This window comes from Dama dama, chromosome 12, assembly GCF_033118175.1.
Source record: "Dama dama isolate Ldn47 chromosome 12, ASM3311817v1, whole genome shotgun sequence".
NCBI classification, from domain to species: domain Eukaryota; kingdom Metazoa; phylum Chordata; class Mammalia; order Artiodactyla; family Cervidae; genus Dama; species Dama dama.
In genome coordinates, this window is record NC_083692.1 from 47723892 (window position 1) to 47742675 (window position 18784).

The 18784-nt window shown below is 36.8% G+C and overlaps 1 protein-coding gene across 1 annotated transcript in view; it reads right to left on the minus strand.

Moving 5' to 3' along the window:
- Nucleotides 1-18784, minus strand: part of PRTG (protogenin) — a 136852-nt gene that overhangs the window by 2629 nt on the left and 115439 nt on the right. Inside the window, exons 12-18 of the mRNA XM_061158236.1 lie at nt 18062-18157; nt 17214-17400; nt 16436-16563; nt 11220-11390; nt 4221-4403; nt 2693-2813; nt 1276-1441 (exon numbers count right to left, since the gene is read on the minus strand). Of these exons, the coding sequence (XP_061014219.1) occupies nt 1276-1441; nt 2693-2813; nt 4221-4403; nt 11220-11390; nt 16436-16563; nt 17214-17400; nt 18062-18157 (1052 nt within the window). The remainder of the gene's footprint in view (nt 1-1275; nt 1442-2692; nt 2814-4220; nt 4404-11219; nt 11391-16435; nt 16564-17213; nt 17401-18061; nt 18158-18784) is intronic.

The window sequence follows — 18784 nt, forward strand, 5'->3', positions numbered from 1 at the left end:
GTCTTCCTCCCCTTTTCCCTTGTCCTCAGTCCTTTCTCATGTCTAGTTCCAAGTTAATGATAACAGAACAATAGTGTATTTTCGTAGTTTTGTGCTTATTTAAAAGTTTTAGGTTCTGATGTTCTAGATTAGTTTGAAATAAGTTAAACGGCTTACGTTTTTATCAGAAAATGAAAGCTAAATTAAGTTGTAACAAAATAGAAAACAGGAATAGCAAAAATCAATTCACTATTATTTACCCATTGTATGTATCATATATAGCACCGTGATAGCTAGATACATGTAAACTGCATTTGTTAAATTTAATTGTATAAAATTTAATATTGAAACTTCCCTGTTATATTTTTGATATTCTAAATTTTGGGGAAGGGTTGGATAAGAAGAATGTATAACAGGATTTGGCAAACTTTTTCCGTAAAAGGGCAGATAGTAAATGTCCTAGGTTTTGCAGAACACACACGGCCTCTGCTTCATTTTCTCTTCCTCCTTTTTTGTCATCCCCAAACTATCCTTTAAAAATGTAGAAATTATACTTAGCTCAGGATGGGCATACAAAAACAGGCCACGGACTGGCTTGAGCTGAATTACAGTCTGCAGATACTTTATTTATAACATGCTGGTTATGAGAACTATTTAATAATGCACAATATCTATGCTGCAATGTGACTAAAAATAATTTTCAGTTGGTGTTCATAATGCTTATCACTGTACCACTACTACCCGCAGTGGAAAGGACATGAAATGACATCCTCCAATGACATTTCTTTACTGTATCCAACTTCCTAAGGCCATGAAGAGAAGGATCTTGAAACACCTATATAGATACTTCATATTTTTAAAAATGTAATTTATATCTGGAAGATTCTGATGCTCCATTTAGTCCTAAAATCAAATAAACTAAATTTAGAATGGATTAATGAAAAATGTTCCATCCAGTATATCCAAAACAATCCAAATTATAGTAAATATGGACTGATAACCTTGGTGCCCTTATTTATGACATCTCAGCTCCATATGATCCAAATTAACTGAATTTAGGCTACTTGCTCATTTTTTATTTATCTTTTTCATCTTTTATTCTTTTATCTACCCTATGTTCTTCTCCCCAAATATTGTATGCAAGAAAGAATCTGAATGAAATGGTTTCACATTTCATTATGTGGACTATGGACATAATACATTTAACATAAAATTTTTTGGTAAGATTTTACACATAAAGAGAAGATGAATGGTGGGAAGGATTATGCAGCACCACAGCCTGTCAGCTCAGAGTACCTTGGCATCTATGAAGCTATTTGGCATGATCATTGGCATTAAGGACTCTCCATTTTCTATGGCTCCCTCCAGGTTCTTCCCTACTTCATTTCCACTGGCTCGGGAGGCACTGATACGAGGTAACTGCTGAGTTCCATTCTGGGCTGTCTTGGAGGCAGTTGATTTCCTGAAATATTGCATGAAAAGGAATTCTTCTAAGTCCACAGAAAGAGAAAGGAAAATGTACCAAACTTGGTGAAATCTGGGACATTCACAACTTTACAAACAATGGACTTCCTTAATGCTTGTTTATCAAATATCCTTAGGAATGATTAGATTTTAACTCCAACTCACTGACGCAAACTTTTAAAATGGAAGAAAGTTTCTTATTGTTTTTTGGCCCCAATGTCTGTTTATATAAAATTACTTTTTACAAATACTTAGTAAAAGCCTTAATATTTATTTACAAAGTACTATTAATTATTTTTGCTTATTTATAATTTATGTAGAAATTATAAATTTTAAAATCTACATGTTCTCCTTCAGGTCTGCAGACTTTCACACTAACAGAACAATTAATGATGAAAAATTTATAGCAGCACTTCTGCAAAATCCAGGCATCACTAAAACAAAATACAGAAAGATTTCATTAAAAAGTTCTTGGGAAACAAGAAACTTGAACAGTAAAATGAAACACACTTGTGCATACTGTGTTTATATGCACAAGTACCAAAACCATAGAGAATAAATTCTGGAAAACCTCTAATAATAGAGAGTCTAGTGATGGAGATTACCTAAAAATGATGTGTATTTGACTTCAGTTTTTTTAATAGAGAACTTTAAGAAAATAAATGAAGGCAAAAGTCAAAATATAAAAGTATAGAAACAGACAAATTCCCTGAATGCTGAGAATTTAGCTGAAGTCAAAATCACAGATAAAACTGCCCGACAAAGAGTTTATAGAGAACTAATCCCCAGCTATTACATTTCTTTTAATCCATGTCTGGAGAATCCCAACCATGTGTCCTGTGGTGGTGAGGGTAGAGCTCTCAAGTGACTCAGACATTTCAGGCTACTTAAATATGAAAATAGTCCAGGCAGTAAGGAATTCTCCAATCAAGAGATACATTAGATTAAGCATATCATTAAAAAAAAAAAAGCCAAAGGATATACTTTGTGTTTCTCAAAATACCAAGGAAATGAAGAAACTAGGTCTTAATTTAAGAATATTTTGTTGGCACAGCAATTTTTTTCAAATGGTGAGAGAATAATCTTCCAAAGTAAGCACATCTCTATATAGCTGCAAGAACTCAAGTAATAAAACGTTCATTTTTAAGTGGGAAAATCCCAGTTCCTCTAACAGGCACTTGATTTTGTTTCTGTGGTTACTATAATTTAAATGTTAATCACCTCAACATCTCTAGCAATGGAAACACACCTGGCTTTACTTCGGTATATCAAGATGAGACCACAGATGAGGATGCAGGTCAAGGCTATGCCAACACCTACAGCAATGCCGGTCATTGATTTTTGGTCCAGATGGTAGTATCCTGAATAAACTAGAAGGGGAAGTACATGTATCAGAATCAATCAAAAAAATAAATGGCCCCATATATCATAATTCTTAGATATTAGCTTTTCAATAATTTGTCTTCCTCTCATAGGAAAACTTTTGACAGTATCCGTGTCTAAGCAAAAGAGATGTATTACTCTTTTATCAGGGAACTTAAAATTGGCTCATCTTCTCATACTGAAGATTCTAAATATGAGTTCTAGATATTACATCAAATATGAACATCAGTTCAAAATTTTTAATGTTAAAAGGCACAAGGCAAAGATGTTCATTGATGGGTCAAAGATACCTTTCATATCATATTACCTTAAAAGCAGATCTGTATATTCACGATAAGTTTTCATTATGTATTTTCATATAGTAGTGCTTCTCAAACTTTAATGTGCATAACAGTCACTAAAGGATATGTTAAAATGCAGATTCTGATTCACGAGGTCTGGGGTAAAGCCCATAGGCAATTCTGCATGTCTGACAAGTTCCTGGGAGATAGTCAGGCTGCTGGTCCCTAGACACTTCGACTAGCAAGGTATCTGAAAAGCACATATGAGCTTTGCCCTCAGCTTTCCCTGATGATAGGGCAGCTACTATGGCTACCTCCTTCCTGAGCTTAAATTTGACTGCCCTGCCTTTCTCTGTCTCTCTCTCTCCTCCCCAGTGTTCCCCTCAAGACATACACAGTACTGAATGGCTATCCTCGGAAGAACTAAGTGCCCTTAATCCTGCCCAGTTCAGCTGGCATTTCCTCCATTATAGCTGTCCCTGCCACACCCCGCATCACCACACAGGCACACCTCCCCAGGGAGGAGGAAAAGGAAGCATCTAGTCCTCTGTCACAGGGGGCCCCAGTTTCCTTCAAAACAGAAGGACGATGCCCTGACTGGAGTGACAATGGCTCTTTAAAGATATTTTTTCCAACTGTTTTCTGGAGAGAAACAACTTTCTCTCTGGAAAGGTTGTTTGTTGTTGGTTTGTGTGTGTGTGTATGTGTGTGTGTTGAAAACTCTTAATGAAAACCATGCTCTCCTTAGCTTGGACACCACAACCACCACTGCTGTTTATTTCCATGGACCTCCCTGGACGCCTACTCCCATCAGTTCACAGGTGGTATGGTTCATCTGTCTTGGTGGGTGCACAGCTGGAAGGAGAAGTTACTGGGACACAGTGATCTGCAAACTGAGGGAAATTCTAAGGTAAGTGTGTCTCCATGTAGGAGTGCAGACAGAGCCATGCAGCTTCACAGCATGTGAACCTCACAAGCAACAATTCAAGGAGCTGAGTGTGGGTTTAGGGACATGGCCAAGGTAAGAGCAGAAATAAAGCACAGGGGAGCTGGAAAAAAACACTGGTATTTTCTTTTCTTTAGGAAAATCAGTGATTACGGCAGCATACAGACCTTTGGCATCAGCAGAATCTAAACGCTTGGGCCTCTGATTTGACTCAGGAGTTTCCTTTGGAAGAACTGCCAGCTCCACAGAATTTGAAAAGGGTCCTTCTCCTACCTCGTTGGATGCAGATATCTTGACAATGTATATATTTCCTGCCACCAGGTTTTCCAGCAGAGCCATGGTTATTGCTCCTATAAATACATCAATTACAAATTAAATAAACTTTATCTTTTATTCATTCTTTCACATATTCATGATCCTTTATTTTTAAAGTACTTTTCTGATTATAAAAGCACCATATTTATTGTAGAACACCTGTAAAATAAAAATACATATAAATAACAATCTCCCATTATTAACATTTTGGTGTATTTGTGTGTGTGTATGTGTGTACCATACACATGTGAGTACTTATCTACTACACGTATTTTTATATCCTAGGAGTTTTCATTTAACATGGTGCCCATATATAATCCTTCTCTGTAATTTTAAAAGTAGCTTGTAAAAGCAGCATATATTTTTGTTTGTAATTTTAAGAGCAGCTTGTAAAAGCAGCACTTTTTTTTTTACTAAAAAGTATAAATAAACATATATATATATATAATGTTTTACTCTCTATATAGGTATGGATACAAACAGAATTGAAAACATTTTATTATGGAATATTTCAAACACAGGTAAAGAGAAAATGACACAAAAAACTCAGATTCCACAATTATAATTAGATTTTTAAAATCCAATGTGAGGGACTTCCCTGGTGGTCCAATGGTTAAGAATCTGCCTTGCAATGGAGGGGATGTGGGTCTCATCTCTGGTTGGGGAACTAAGATCCCCACATGCCACGGAGCAACTGAGCCACCACAACTGCTGAAGCCTGTCGCTCTGGAGCCTGAGTTTCACAACTAGAGAGTCCAAGCAGTGCAATGGAAGATGCTGCATGATGCCACAAAGATCCTGCATGCTGCAACTAACACTCGGCACAGCCAAAAAAATAAACATCCACTTAAAAAAAAATTCAATGTGAGACTTTGCGTTTATTTATTTATTTTTTTTGCCACACATGTGGCTTGCTGAATCTAATTCCATGACTATTGATTGATCCCGGGCCACGGCAGTGAAAGCACTGAGCCCTAACCACTGGACTGGCAGGGAAATGGATGAGAGCTGTCTTTTTGTTTCCTTTATGAAATGTTTAAACCACTTACAGCAACTGTGATAGATGATTCTGTTCTTATTTCTTAAACTAGAAACACAACTATTTCTGAAAGTATGAACATGCTTTTCATCTTCCTCATCATTTTCTCAGATTTCCTGAATATAAACAGGTCAGAAAATGCCAAAGCTATGTAGGAACCTCAGAGGGTTGAAGATCTAGATTAACTAGATTTACCCCAGATTAACTATCAAAATTACCACTAGCAACATGGCTAGCATCTACTTTTCTCCAGAAGTAGTCATCATTTGAATTTATATATAATATTTGGTATTAAAGGGTATCTTCTCTGATGGCATCACTGCCAAGAAGGATTCCTCTCTGGGCACTCCTATTTCTTGAGGGGTCTTTCTGCTCTTGTCCTGCCATGGCATTTAAGTATTTTCTTACAGAGGGGCTCTCACCTTAGGAACTAGCCCTAATGTTAAGAAAGCAGCCGGGAAGCTACTCCTGCACTGCACTGGTGGGTGGATATTCACAGGGAAACCTAGCTTCCTTGTGGTGCTTTCTTCTCATTTTTTGTGACGCAGGGCACCCTCACAATAGTTTCAGAGAGCTTACAACTGCTGGTAGTCCTCACTCACCACCAGCTCAGAGCTGGCTCCTCTAGTGCACTTGCTTCGGTAGTATATTTCATTATGCAAGTGAAATGCGGGTGATCTTAGAGGTGAGGTCATGACTCAGAGGCTGCCTCTGCAGGTCACATGGAGGGAGGCAGCTGTACCGAGGTGGTTTGTTTTCCTGTGCTCTGGTTTCAACTTGGCCTGAAGAGAGTGTGAGCTACTTGAGCATACAACTGTTGAATAAACAAACCAACCTCTATTTAGAATCAGGAAGAGTCTTTCCACTGTTATGTATTCTTAGGCAGGTGAATTAAAAAGCAACAATGTTTGGGACATGTTACAATTAGCTAGAAGGAAGAAAATTTCAATTTCTTCACAAATAGACATATAAATAAATTGCTTCCAATTTATCATATCATACATTTAATTTTAGAGAGTGTTTGGCAAAACCAATCACTACCTGAAACTAAAATTCACTTAATTTAAACATTGCAAGCAGATGAGCTGTGTATGTGGGTATGTGTGTGTACATATGTGTGTACACATGTTCCCCTTTCTTCCACAGAAAGTCTTCCTTATGAGCACAGTCAAAACCAAGTACTAAAGTAATCTGACTGTCCCTGTATTCTTTCAGCAAACAGTCTCTATTCTGGCTGGCATGATTATTTCAATCTCTAGCCTTTTATATGCATCTGAATCTTTAACTCAACTAGGAGCTTCACAAACCAGACAGTGTAACAGGCTCAGCATTGGATCAATGTTGATCAAATCCTGGCATATTACCAACTAAGTAATTTGCAACTTGGGACATGTCACTGAACTATACTTTCCTCATGGGGGCAATAATTCCCACCTCATATAATTACTATAAGGATTAAATAAACTACCACGAACAAGTGTCTGACACAAGTGTATATGATCAATGAAAGTAAGTCTTTTTCCTCACCTCTGATATTCCCTCTTTCCTTTCTGGAAGATAGAAATTTTTTTTCACATATCCACAGCTGCAGGTGGCTAACATGATGCTTTGTACACGGTAGTTCTCAGTAAATACCAATTGAACTTATATTAGAATATCAGCCATTTGTTATTAAAGGAATGTTCATTTAAAATATAAGAGCAAAGGGTAAGATTTTGTGGATGAAGAAAAGCCCCAGAATGCAATCTCATACCTTTCTCTCTTCTGTCAACACTAAGTGATTTTATTAAATTCCAGAGTCTTAACATTATCTCCATACTGATGACTTCTAAGTTATATCCCTAGTCCATACCTCTCCTATGAATTTAACCCTCCCTGCTTACCCAACCCCTCTTACATCTAACAGGCATCTCCAATGTACTATGTTCAAAACTAAACTTGTGATTTCCTCCATCAATTTTGTGTCTTTTTTTTTTTTTTCTTACACACCACATCAACCTGTGGCAAATTGAGGAGACCATTCTTTCAAATTATGTTCTAATAGCTTCTTACTACCTTTCTTCTTATTATCACTGTGAACTTGCCTGACAATGCAGGAGACATAAAAGACGTGGGTTTGATCCTCGGGTTGGGAAGATCCCCTGGAGGCAGCCATGGCAACCTACTCCAGTATTCTTGCCTGGAGAATCCCACGGAGAGAGGAGCCTGGCGGGCTACAGTCCATAGGGTTGCAAAGAGTCAGATACGACTGAAGCAACTTGGCACGCAAACCCCCACTGACTCTCACGCGGACACCTGAGTATTAAATGGTCTCTCAATTTCTACTCTTACCTCTCTAGAGTCAATTTTTCAGGTGGGCTGTTAGGAGGCTGACAAAGAAATCCTTTCAAAATGTCAATCATATCAATGTCTTCCATCCCTCTTAGAAAAAGTCTATGGTCCACAAAGTCTGGCCTACAAGATCTCTTGGCTACCTCCCCATCTCATTTCCCACTTCCTATGCTTCCCTTCACTCTAGCCTCCCTGGCCTCCTTGTTGTTCCTCTAAAATGTCAAGCACACTTCTATCTCAGGGTCTCTGCACTTCCCCCAGATAACCATATGGCTCTGCTCAGATGCCATTTCTTTCAAAAGAACTTAGTTCACCAACTCCATCACTTTGTTCTTTCCCCTACTGTAGCTTTCTTCATAGCACTTATGACACTACCTGAACATATCTGTTTGTTATCTGACATGTAAGCTCTAATGAGAAAGGGACATTGTTCTGTTCATTGTGGTACTGCCAGTGCCTAGAAGAGAGCCTGACACATAGCAATCCCTCAATATTTAACAAATCAATAGGTTCTTACTATCAGTAGTCCTATTTATTCAGTAATATTAAGTTAGATGAACTCCTTTACTGAAGGAAAGGAATTCTTCTTAATAGGAAATAGTGCATAATGTTTCTCAAACTTACTTAGTTATGGAACTTTGTTTTTGGAAGCAAGGTATCTTTAACATCTTGGGAAACTAATCTGTGAAAAAACTGCTGTAGTAGATAGTAGAGAATGATTTCCTACAGTGCCTTGTAGATTTTAAAATAATTGAGTACTTTGCGCTAATCTACCGCATATCAGGAAGGTAAAGGCTATCATTTCTGACCCACTTTAAATTACACACAAGCGTACTTTCACACTGCATTTTTTTCTAAACCATTTTACCATGTCCCATTTTAGCCACAAATATATGGTCACCAGAAACATTTCTAAAATGTTTGACTAATGAAAAAAAACTTGTTCTACTTGGTAATAAATATGTGAATTACACATAAATGTATAAAAACATAATATGTGTAAGATGATTAACAGATACAGATATTAAGAGATACAAATATTCTTCCCTTTTCTCCCCATATTCTTCTACACCATTACCTTTTCCCAAAGTTGCCATAATTAGGTACTACAGACTACTTTACTTTCTTTTTCTGTAAATGCCATGTTATATTCTTTGCTTTTTGTTTAGAAGTGGGTAACTCAAACTCTTTGTATTTTTCTCTCTGAAAAAAAAAACCTCAATTACATTTTACTTATATTGTTTTTTTGTTCACTACAAATTACTAGCATTAGCTATGAAAAAGGTTCCCCACATTTAACAAAAAAGTTTTTCACTGATAATGTTTCTTAAAATTACAGAAGCAGTATAATGGCAAAAATGGATTCTCTCCTCTCCATGCACTATTTTATAGTTAGAAGAAGCAAAAACCTCCAATTACAATCCATTGATGGTTATTGGGCCATCAGTGAGGCAAAAAATACTGCTTTCTGAGCCTTGTCTGAAACTGACAAATGAATGCAATAAAAAGTACCAAAACAAAATACTGTTTCTTTTCAGGTAGGTACACACGAAAAGGTAAAGGAAGTATGTGCTCATGAGATTAAAATTATTCTATCAGTACTTACAAATAACACTCATTACATCAAGTTAGTCACTTGGACAAATGTGTCAAGAGATCATTTTGGAATTAATTTATGAAACCTGAATTATGTATTTTAAGAATATGGTAGCCAGCTGTAGGATGAAGAGTCCTGCACAAATTATGCCTCTATCTCTCCATACCTGTGGGCAGTCTATACCCACACTAAGCTAAGTATGGGCGTGCCTGACAGTGGGATGTTAGCAAATGTGAATTAGACAGAGGTCTGATTCTTCATATGTGGAGCGTCCTACTCCCTCTCTCCCTGATTTTGGAAATCTCTTCATGTTTTTCACGCTACCCGCACTCTGTTGAAACTCTGAGATGGTTAGAGCCTCATGAGTGACCTCAGGAGAGACCAACACAAGAACTGCCCAGCTGATCCCAGTCTAAACTGTAGACTCCCAGAGTATGAGAAAATAAAATGGCTCAATTTTAGAGTGGTGTGTTATTTAGCAACAGATAATGAATAAAATACAAAACTATATTGCTAGCAGGTACTTATTACTTTCCAGGCTGTTCAGTAACTAGGAAATCATTACTTATTGGGGCACGTGCTTAGTGAAAACTATGAATATACAACTACTAGCTACAGTTACCATTTATATATTTTATAGTTACAAAAAGTGTTATATATTAATTAATCTACATAAGTGATATTAAAGTATATTCTCTTAATTGGGTGACTATTCCCCTTAAAAGGTAAAATGTATGTGGAAATACTTAGCACTGTAAAGTGTTAGATTGCCAACAAGTTTCCTTCTCAAAACCCTTCTTAAGCTTTTAATTGCTTGGAAAACTTCTTTTCCTAGCATGCATGTTTGAATTAAGAAAGTATCAAAATCAACTATGAGTGAGTGAAAGTTGCTCAGTCGTGTCAGACTGTTTGCAACTCCATGAATACACAGTCCGTGGGATTCTCCAGGACAGAATGCTGGAGTGGGTAGCTGTTCCCTGATCCAAGGGATCTTCCCAACTCAGAGACTGAATCCAAGTCTCCCACATTGCAGGCAGATTCTTTACCAGCTGAGCTATATTTTAATTTAAAAAATTTTAAGTATCAAAGTAATAAAATTATAATATTTATTGTGATGACCCATCTAAAAACCGTATATGGAACTTGTCCAAATGAAAAATTCAAAAAGGACATACTATAACAGCATGAAATAAGAATACTGAGTTCTAGAATTCATTTTTTTCTCAGGCAAAATACAGTTGGTATTAAAAAATTTAAATTCAATGTTCCTAAACCTTAATCAACTTTTCCCTGTACTTAAGTAGACACTGTCTGATATTCATATGGGTCAATTTATTTGCATGTGCACCATTTTAGTAGTTGTACAAAGGTCTACTCCATTAAACCAGGTCTTCTACCATTGTTTGCTACTCTAGTGTAAGACACACAACCACAGGAAATACAGTAGTTATCTGTAACAATTCTTTCTTTCTTACCTTCTCTCTCCCGCTATAGCTACCAAGTCCTGTTAATTTTATCTCCTTGGTGTCTTCCAACCTCCCTTTCCTTTCCATCTCAATCCTCACCACCTAATCCAGGCTTCTCTCTTTCCTGGACCACAACAATCATTTTCTACTCTGCTTGTATTACTCTTACCCCTACTTCTCCTCTACCAAACCTCTTCTATTCACAAAACTCAGAGTGAGCTTTCTGAAGCATGAATTGTTCATGCTTAAAGTATGTCAATGGCTTCCCAATGTCCCCAGAATAAAACCAAAATCCTTAGTCATTTGCTACTGCATAAATATAAATTCAAAATGAACTCGAGATCCCTCTTTCCCTTTGTTTCCTTATCATTAATAGTCTTACTTCTCATGCCCTTTGGTAAATTCTGGTCATACTTACCTTCTCGATGGAGGACCTGCCACTCCCCTGCAATCCAGGCCTTCCTGGATGCGTACAAGATAGTATAGCGTGTCACAACTGTCTCTGGCCCATCAGGAGGTCTCCATGAAACCAGAGCAGTGTCGTCCTCTATCAGCGTCACTTTCACTCCAACTGGTGGGCCTGCTGGTGCTGTGTGCACATGCAGAAAATATTGTATTATTAGGAGAGAATGGTCACTAAGTTACTCAAATACCTGGATAGGTACAGATGAGAGTTAGAAACACTAGCAGCTGCTATAAAAACATCTCAAAATCACAGCTTGCACAGACCATCAGTGATACATCAAAATATGATGTTTCTCTTCTTTACCACAAGGCTAATTTTATTTTTATTTTGTTTAAGGCATTAAAAAGAATATAAAGGAGGTGGTAGATTTCTAGATGAGGAACTGCTGAGTCAAAAGTTGTCAGCATTTTTAGGGCTATTCATACTGTTTTGCCACACTGACAACTAGAAAGGTTTACAGTTCTACCAGTGTACCGCATTACTTACCCTTTTAGGTACTGAATCTAAACTACACTTACTACTAAAATGCATATACTGTATACTTAACCTGATCTAGGAAGCCACTCAAGAAAATACTTCTGAGATTGAAATATTCAGTTATTCTCCAAACGCTGTGAATCAGTGAGTTTATAGAACAGACTTTAGACTAACACCTTATGTCTACAAAAGGTAGGGAAGTCTTGGGATTTCAGCTGATCCCTTGTTCACTATGAGATAAAGGTGTAAAGAGCTGGATTTGAGCACCATGTCACATATGGAATATTGTCAAAACCATAGCAAAACAGTCCAATGCTCACTTAAATAAATATCCGTTGTTTTCTCTCAACATCATTAAAAAAAAAGAGCTGCACTGGTTCTTGGAGATCATCTGCACATTCACCCTCATTCTAGAGAAAAGGAAGAGCACAGAGAGATACACCATGTTCTTCGATTGGAAGAATCAATATTGTGAAAATGATAATAGTGCCCAAAGCAATCTACAGATTCAACATAATCCCTATTAAATTACCAATGGCATTTTTCAAAGAATTAGAACAAAAATTTACACAATTTGTATGGAAACAAAAGATTCCAAACAGCCAAAGCAATCTTGAGAAAGAAAAATAGAACTGGAGGAATCAGGCTCCCTGACTTCAGACTATACTACAAAGGTACAGTAATCAAGACAGTATGGTACTGGCACAAAGACAGAAATATAGATCAGTGGAACAGGATAGAAAACCTGGAAATAAATCCATGCTCCAATGGTCAATTAATTTATGACAAAGGAGGCAAGACAACAAATTCTTGAAAAGATAGTCTCTTCAATGAATGGTGCTGGGAAAACTGGACTACATGTAAAAAATGAAATTAGACAATTCTTTAATGCCATACACAAAAATACGCTCAAAATTAATTAAAGACAGAAATGTGAGACCAGACACTGTAAAACTCTTAGAGGAAAACATAGGCAGAACAGTCTCTGACATAAATCACAGCAGTATGTTTTTCAATCTGTCTCCCAGAATAATGGAAATAAATACAAAAATAAACAAATGGGACCTATTTAAACTCAAAAGTTTTTGCATAGCAAAGGAAACAATAAGTAAACCAAAACACAGCCCACAGACTGGGAGAAAATATTTGCAAATAATGTGACTGACAGGGATTAGTTTCCAAAGTTTATAAACAGCTCATGATGCTTGACATCATCAAAACAAACAACCCAATTAACGAATAGGCAGAAGACTTAAACATCTCTCCAAAAAAGACATACAGGTAGCCAAAAGGCACATGAAAAGATGTTCAACAGTGTTAATTATTAGAGAAATGCAAATCAAAACTACAATGAGATATCATCTCACACCAGTCAGAATGGCTATTATCAAAAAATCCACAGACGATAAATGCCAGAGAGAATATGGAGAGAAGGGAACATTTCTACACTGTTGTTGGGAATGTAAGTTGGTACAGCCACTATGTAGAACAGTACGGAGGTTCCTTAAAAAACTGAAAACAGAGCTACCATATGACCCTGCAATCCCACTCCTGGGGATATACCCATAGGAAAACATGATCTGAAAGGATACATGCACTCCAATGTTTACTGTAGTACTGTTTACAATAGTCGAGACATGGAAGCAACCTAAACGTGCACTGACAGAGGAAAGGATAAAGACGACGTGGTACATGTATACAATAGAATGTTACTCAGCCATTAAAAAGAATGAAATAAGGGCATTTGCAGCAACATGGATGGACCTAGAGATTGTCATACAGAGTGAAGTCAGTCAGACAGAGAAAGAGAAATATCATATGACATCCCTTACATGTGAAATCTAAAAAGAAATGATACAAATGAACTTACTTACAGAACAGAAAGAGATTCACAGGCTTAGAGAATGAACTTGTGGTTGCTGGGGGGGAAGGATGGGAGAATTAGGATAGGAAAATTAGGGCATTCGGGTTATTTACACTGCTATAGTTAAAATGGATAACAAACAAGGACCTACTGTATAGCACATGGAACTCTGTTCAATGTTATGCGGCAGCCTAGATGGGAGGGGAGTTTGGAGGGGAATGTATATATGTATGTGTGTGTTTGAATCCCTTTGCTGTTCACCTGAAACTATCACAACATTGTTTGCTAATCAGCTATACCCCAATACAAACCAAAAAGTTAAAATTTAAAAAAAAGAGTATGCTACTGGCACAAAAATAGAAATAGAGATCAATGGAACAGGATAGAAAGTTGAGAGATAAACCCTATGGTTACCTAGGAGCATGGGTTTATCTCTCAACTTTCTATCCTTTTCCTTGACAAAGGAGGCAAGTATATACAGTGGAGAAAAGGCAGTCTCTTAAATAAGTGGTGCTGGGAAAACTGAACAGGTACATGTAAAAGAACGAAATTAGAACACTCCCTAATACCATACACAAAAATAAATTCAAAATGGATTAAAGACCTAAATATATGTCCAGACACTATAAAACTCTTAGAAGAAAACATAGGGACTTCCCTGGTGGTTCAGTGACTAAGACTCTATTCTCCCAATGCAGGGGGCCTGAGTTTGATCCCTGGTGGGGTAAACTGGATCCCACATGCCACAACTAATAAGACCCCAGCACAGCCAAATAAATAAAAATAATATTAAGAAAACATAGGCAGAACACTGACATAAATCACAGAAAGATCTCTTTTGACCTGCTTCTTAGAGTAACAAGAATAAAAACAAAAATAAACAAATGGGACCTAATTAAAAAAAGCTTTTCCACAACAAAGGAAATCATAAGATGAAAAGACAACTCAGAATGAGAGAAAATATTTTCTAAAGAAGGAACTGACAAGAGATTAATCTCCAAAATATATAAACAGCTCTTGCAACTCAATATCAAAACAGACAACCCAATCAAAAAATGAGCAAAGGCCTAAACAGACATTTCTCCAAAGAAGATATACAGATGGCCAACAAACACATGAAAAGATGCTCAACATTACTGATTGTTAGAGAAATGCAAGTCAAAACTACAATGAGATATCACTTTATACCAGTCAGAATGGCCATGATCAAGAAATCTACAAACAATAAATGCTGGAGAGGGTATGGAGAAAAGGTAACCCTCTTACACTGTTGGTAGTAAATGTAAACGATACAGCAACTATGGAGAACAGTATGGAGGTTCCTTAAAAAAACTAAAAACAGAACTACCATATAACCCAGTAATCTCACCCTTGGGCTTATACGCAGAGAAAATCATAATTCAAAAAAATACATGCACCCCAATGTTCACTGTAACACTACTTACATAGCCAGGACATGGAAGCAATCTAAATGTCCATTGACAGAAGAATAGTACATATATACAATGTGGTACATATATACAATGGAATGTTACTCAGAGATAAAGAGGAATTAAATTGTGCCATTTGCAGAGATGTGGATGGACCTAAAGACTCATACAGTGTGAAGTAAATCAGAAAAACAAATATCATATAACATTGCTTATATGTGAAATCTAGAAAAAGAAAACAGATAAACTTGTTTGCAAAGCAGAAATAAAGACAAAGATGTAGAGAACAAATGTACGGATAACAAGCAGTAAGAGGGGGTAGGATGAATTGGGAGACTGGGACTGACATACATGTGCTAACTATGTATCAAATAGATAATTAATAAGATTCTACTGTGTAGCACAGGGAACTCTACTCAATGCCCTGTGGCGACCTAAACAGGAAGGAAATCCAAAGAAGAGGGGATGTATGTGTATGTAGAGCTGATTCATTTTGCTGTACAATAGGAACTAACACAACATTGTAAAGCAACTATATTCCAATAAAAGTTAACTTTTTTTTAAAAAAAGGAAATGCTGGGACTTCCTTGGTGGTCCAGTGGTTAAGAATGCACTTTGCAATGCAGGAGATGTGGGTTAGATTCCTGGTCAGGGAACTAAGATCTCACATGTCGCAGAGCAACTAAGCCCATATGCCCAAACTAAAGAGACTGCGAGTTCTGGCGCCCACACCACAACTAGAGAGCCCATGCACTGCAACGAAAGGGCCTGCATGCTTCAACTGAGACTCAATGCAGCCAAATAAATAAATACTAAGTAAAAAAAAAATTTTTTTCCAGAAAAAGGAAATGCAGGTTTAGAGACATGAAATATTTTAACAAGTGCTATAGGTAAGCTACAGAATTGGTGCTCAATCAGGTATCATGTATACTGTACTATGCACAGCATCAAGCTACTGCTCACATTAGGTTCTAATGTGGCCTCCTAATATCATTAAATTGAAGAAGGAAATGGCAACCCACTTCAGTATTCTTGCCTGGGAAATCCCATGGACAGAAGAGCCTGGTAGGCTACAGTCCATGGGTTCGCAAGAGTTGGACATGACTTAGCAACTAAACAACAACATCATTACATACATTATTTACTTACTTCCATTTTAAATTGCCTGGGTGCAGCCTTGTACAATATACTTGTTCTTAGAAAATGCACAACCCCCTAAAACGACCCTAAATTTAAGTCCACTTGCTTGTGCAACACATTGAGAGGAAAAAATGTTTTTACTATAATAAAGGAAAAGAAACTACCAACACAAATATATACAGGTAGACTTCTTCAAAGTGAGACACACACACACATCAAATATGTAGGTAAAACCCACAAGGACTTGCTTTCTTTACCTTCCGGAAGTGTAGAGTGGTAGACAACGGGGCTCCAGGGACTGGAAAGTTGATCCACATGCAGTCGAACAGCAAATTCATATTTGGTGTTTGGTTCTAGACCTTGAACCAGCATGTGAGTTTCTGATCTATAATAAGTAGTAATAAAATTGTTAGTACATTGTTTCTAAAAGATTGTATTTCCAATCAATATAGGTTATTATTATTATTTATTACCTCTTGATTTTCTTTAAAAAAATTTAGGAATCTAATTTGACTATTAAAATGCTATATCTGATATTATAGAAATAAGCCTAAAAGCAGCCTCTCCAAGAGGAAACTAGGAAATTAAGAGTATAAATATGTCCCAAATCAAAGGGATTTCCTCTGAAATACTGGAAGTCAAATCATTCCTTTAAAGCATTTTATGGGCTTCTAACTATAACCTAGCAAACAGAATAACTAGGTTTATTTTTCGGTGTAATCTGAAAATTGTCCTGTTTCTTTCTTTAAAAATGCTAAGTTTAGCTGATTGAAGGTCATTAATATTGATAGTTTCTTGTCTAATCTTACTGTGTGAGTCTAGGGGGAAAAAAATCATTTCTGAAAATTCAATTTCAAAAAATGTGGTTCTCAGAATTGAATATGTAAAAATGCAAAATCTCCCACCACTGTATACAGAAAATAGGTCCTGAGACAAATGCTTACAGCTGAAGCTCAAGCTGGCTCAAGATGGTAAAGAAGGAAGTGTGAGTGGGGAAGAGAGCAAAGAAAACAACCATTAATAGAAGTTACATACGTTTGAAGGTACAGAACCAAAGAAGCATTCTGCAGGCCAACAGGGTTACAGCGGATGGTATAGTTAATCATCTGTGCAGTGGTGAATGCAGGCCTCCTCCAATGCAGAAAGATGGAAGATGAGGTGTTAGCCTTTGCATAGAGATGGTGGGGTGGTGGTGGAGGAGGAACCATGCGATCACGAACAGCTATTGAAAAAGACAATGTTACTTTGCCACATGGCGTAATATTTAATACAGAAAGTCGTAAAATGGTGAAATCATAACACCCCACCCTTTAGGTCTTTATTCCATCACAGAGGTTCACAGTGGTCCAGAGATACATCGTTCAAACCTGAGCGACTCTTCCATGAGTTAGATAAGGAATCAAACATTATCAATACGTAAAACACAAAACAGAAGCTCAGAGGAGTCAAGCTACCAGCCAAAGATATTCAGAAAGCCAGCAGTAGACTTAAAAACTAGACTGACATCCTCTTTAGTAGCAATAAAACCAAACAGCTTTCAGTAGCAATAAAACTGAACAGCAACTGGAAGGAAACAATTAGCCTCAAGGTTAAAAGAGATAAAAGAAAATATATGTAGGTATTCAGGGTTATTTTCCCAGTTTAATTTCTAATGATCTCTTGCATGCAAAACTAAAACAGGTTCTTATGATTAAACAAGTCTCAAATATTTACTGAGTATGTACTTGGTACAAAATACTATGTTGAGTATCCTGGAAGATACAAAAGTAATAAAACCATCAAGGTATCCAAGTAGTAAAGAGACTTAAATTTAAAGAAAGAAGAGGAGAAAAAAAGAGTATGAGTCTTGCACAGTGAAACAAGATACCGTAGCTCTTACTTACAGACGCATCCTGGTGTACTAACTGTCTGATCCGCCTGGTAGCCATCTTCCATGTTGTTGTAAGCCAGCAGTCTCACATGATACTTTCTTCTCGGGTCTATTAAGAAACCAACAGGTAATAAATAGGTCCAGCTTTCTAGATGGGAACAAGGGTTCTATAGATTTTCTAGATTTTGGTTTTAAAATCTTCTGAATGTATAAAAGCTCTAAGTGAAATAAAAATTTTCTCTCTCCTTGTCCTACACAATGACTCAGCAATTCACCTTTGCTATTGTGACTAGACCGTCACAATAATACCAACTAACAAAATTTTACTTTATTTAACCTTACTTCAAACAAAAACATTACCACCACTGTTCTCTTCCTTCCTCAACTGACCAGACATAGATTCTTGATTTTAAAAGCCTTGGGCTGACTGATGGATTCCTTACAAGTGGTTATGCTACATAGTTTTCTGTTTAGTTATTGGATGGTAGTTAAGCATGGAAATCAAACTGAGATTATTTTCCCCCTAAGAATTACAGTCGTCATTCTTTAGTACCTTTGAAAATGTTTATAACCACGTGTTAACTTTATTTCACCCTATGCCCTTCCCTCACACTCACATTTCAGTTGAGAGCTATATTTATCAAGAAAGATGAGTTGGAGCTCCCTCTACTGGATATCATTAACTATCACAATACAGACACTAAAGGTCTACTCCATACATATTAAAACAAATTTT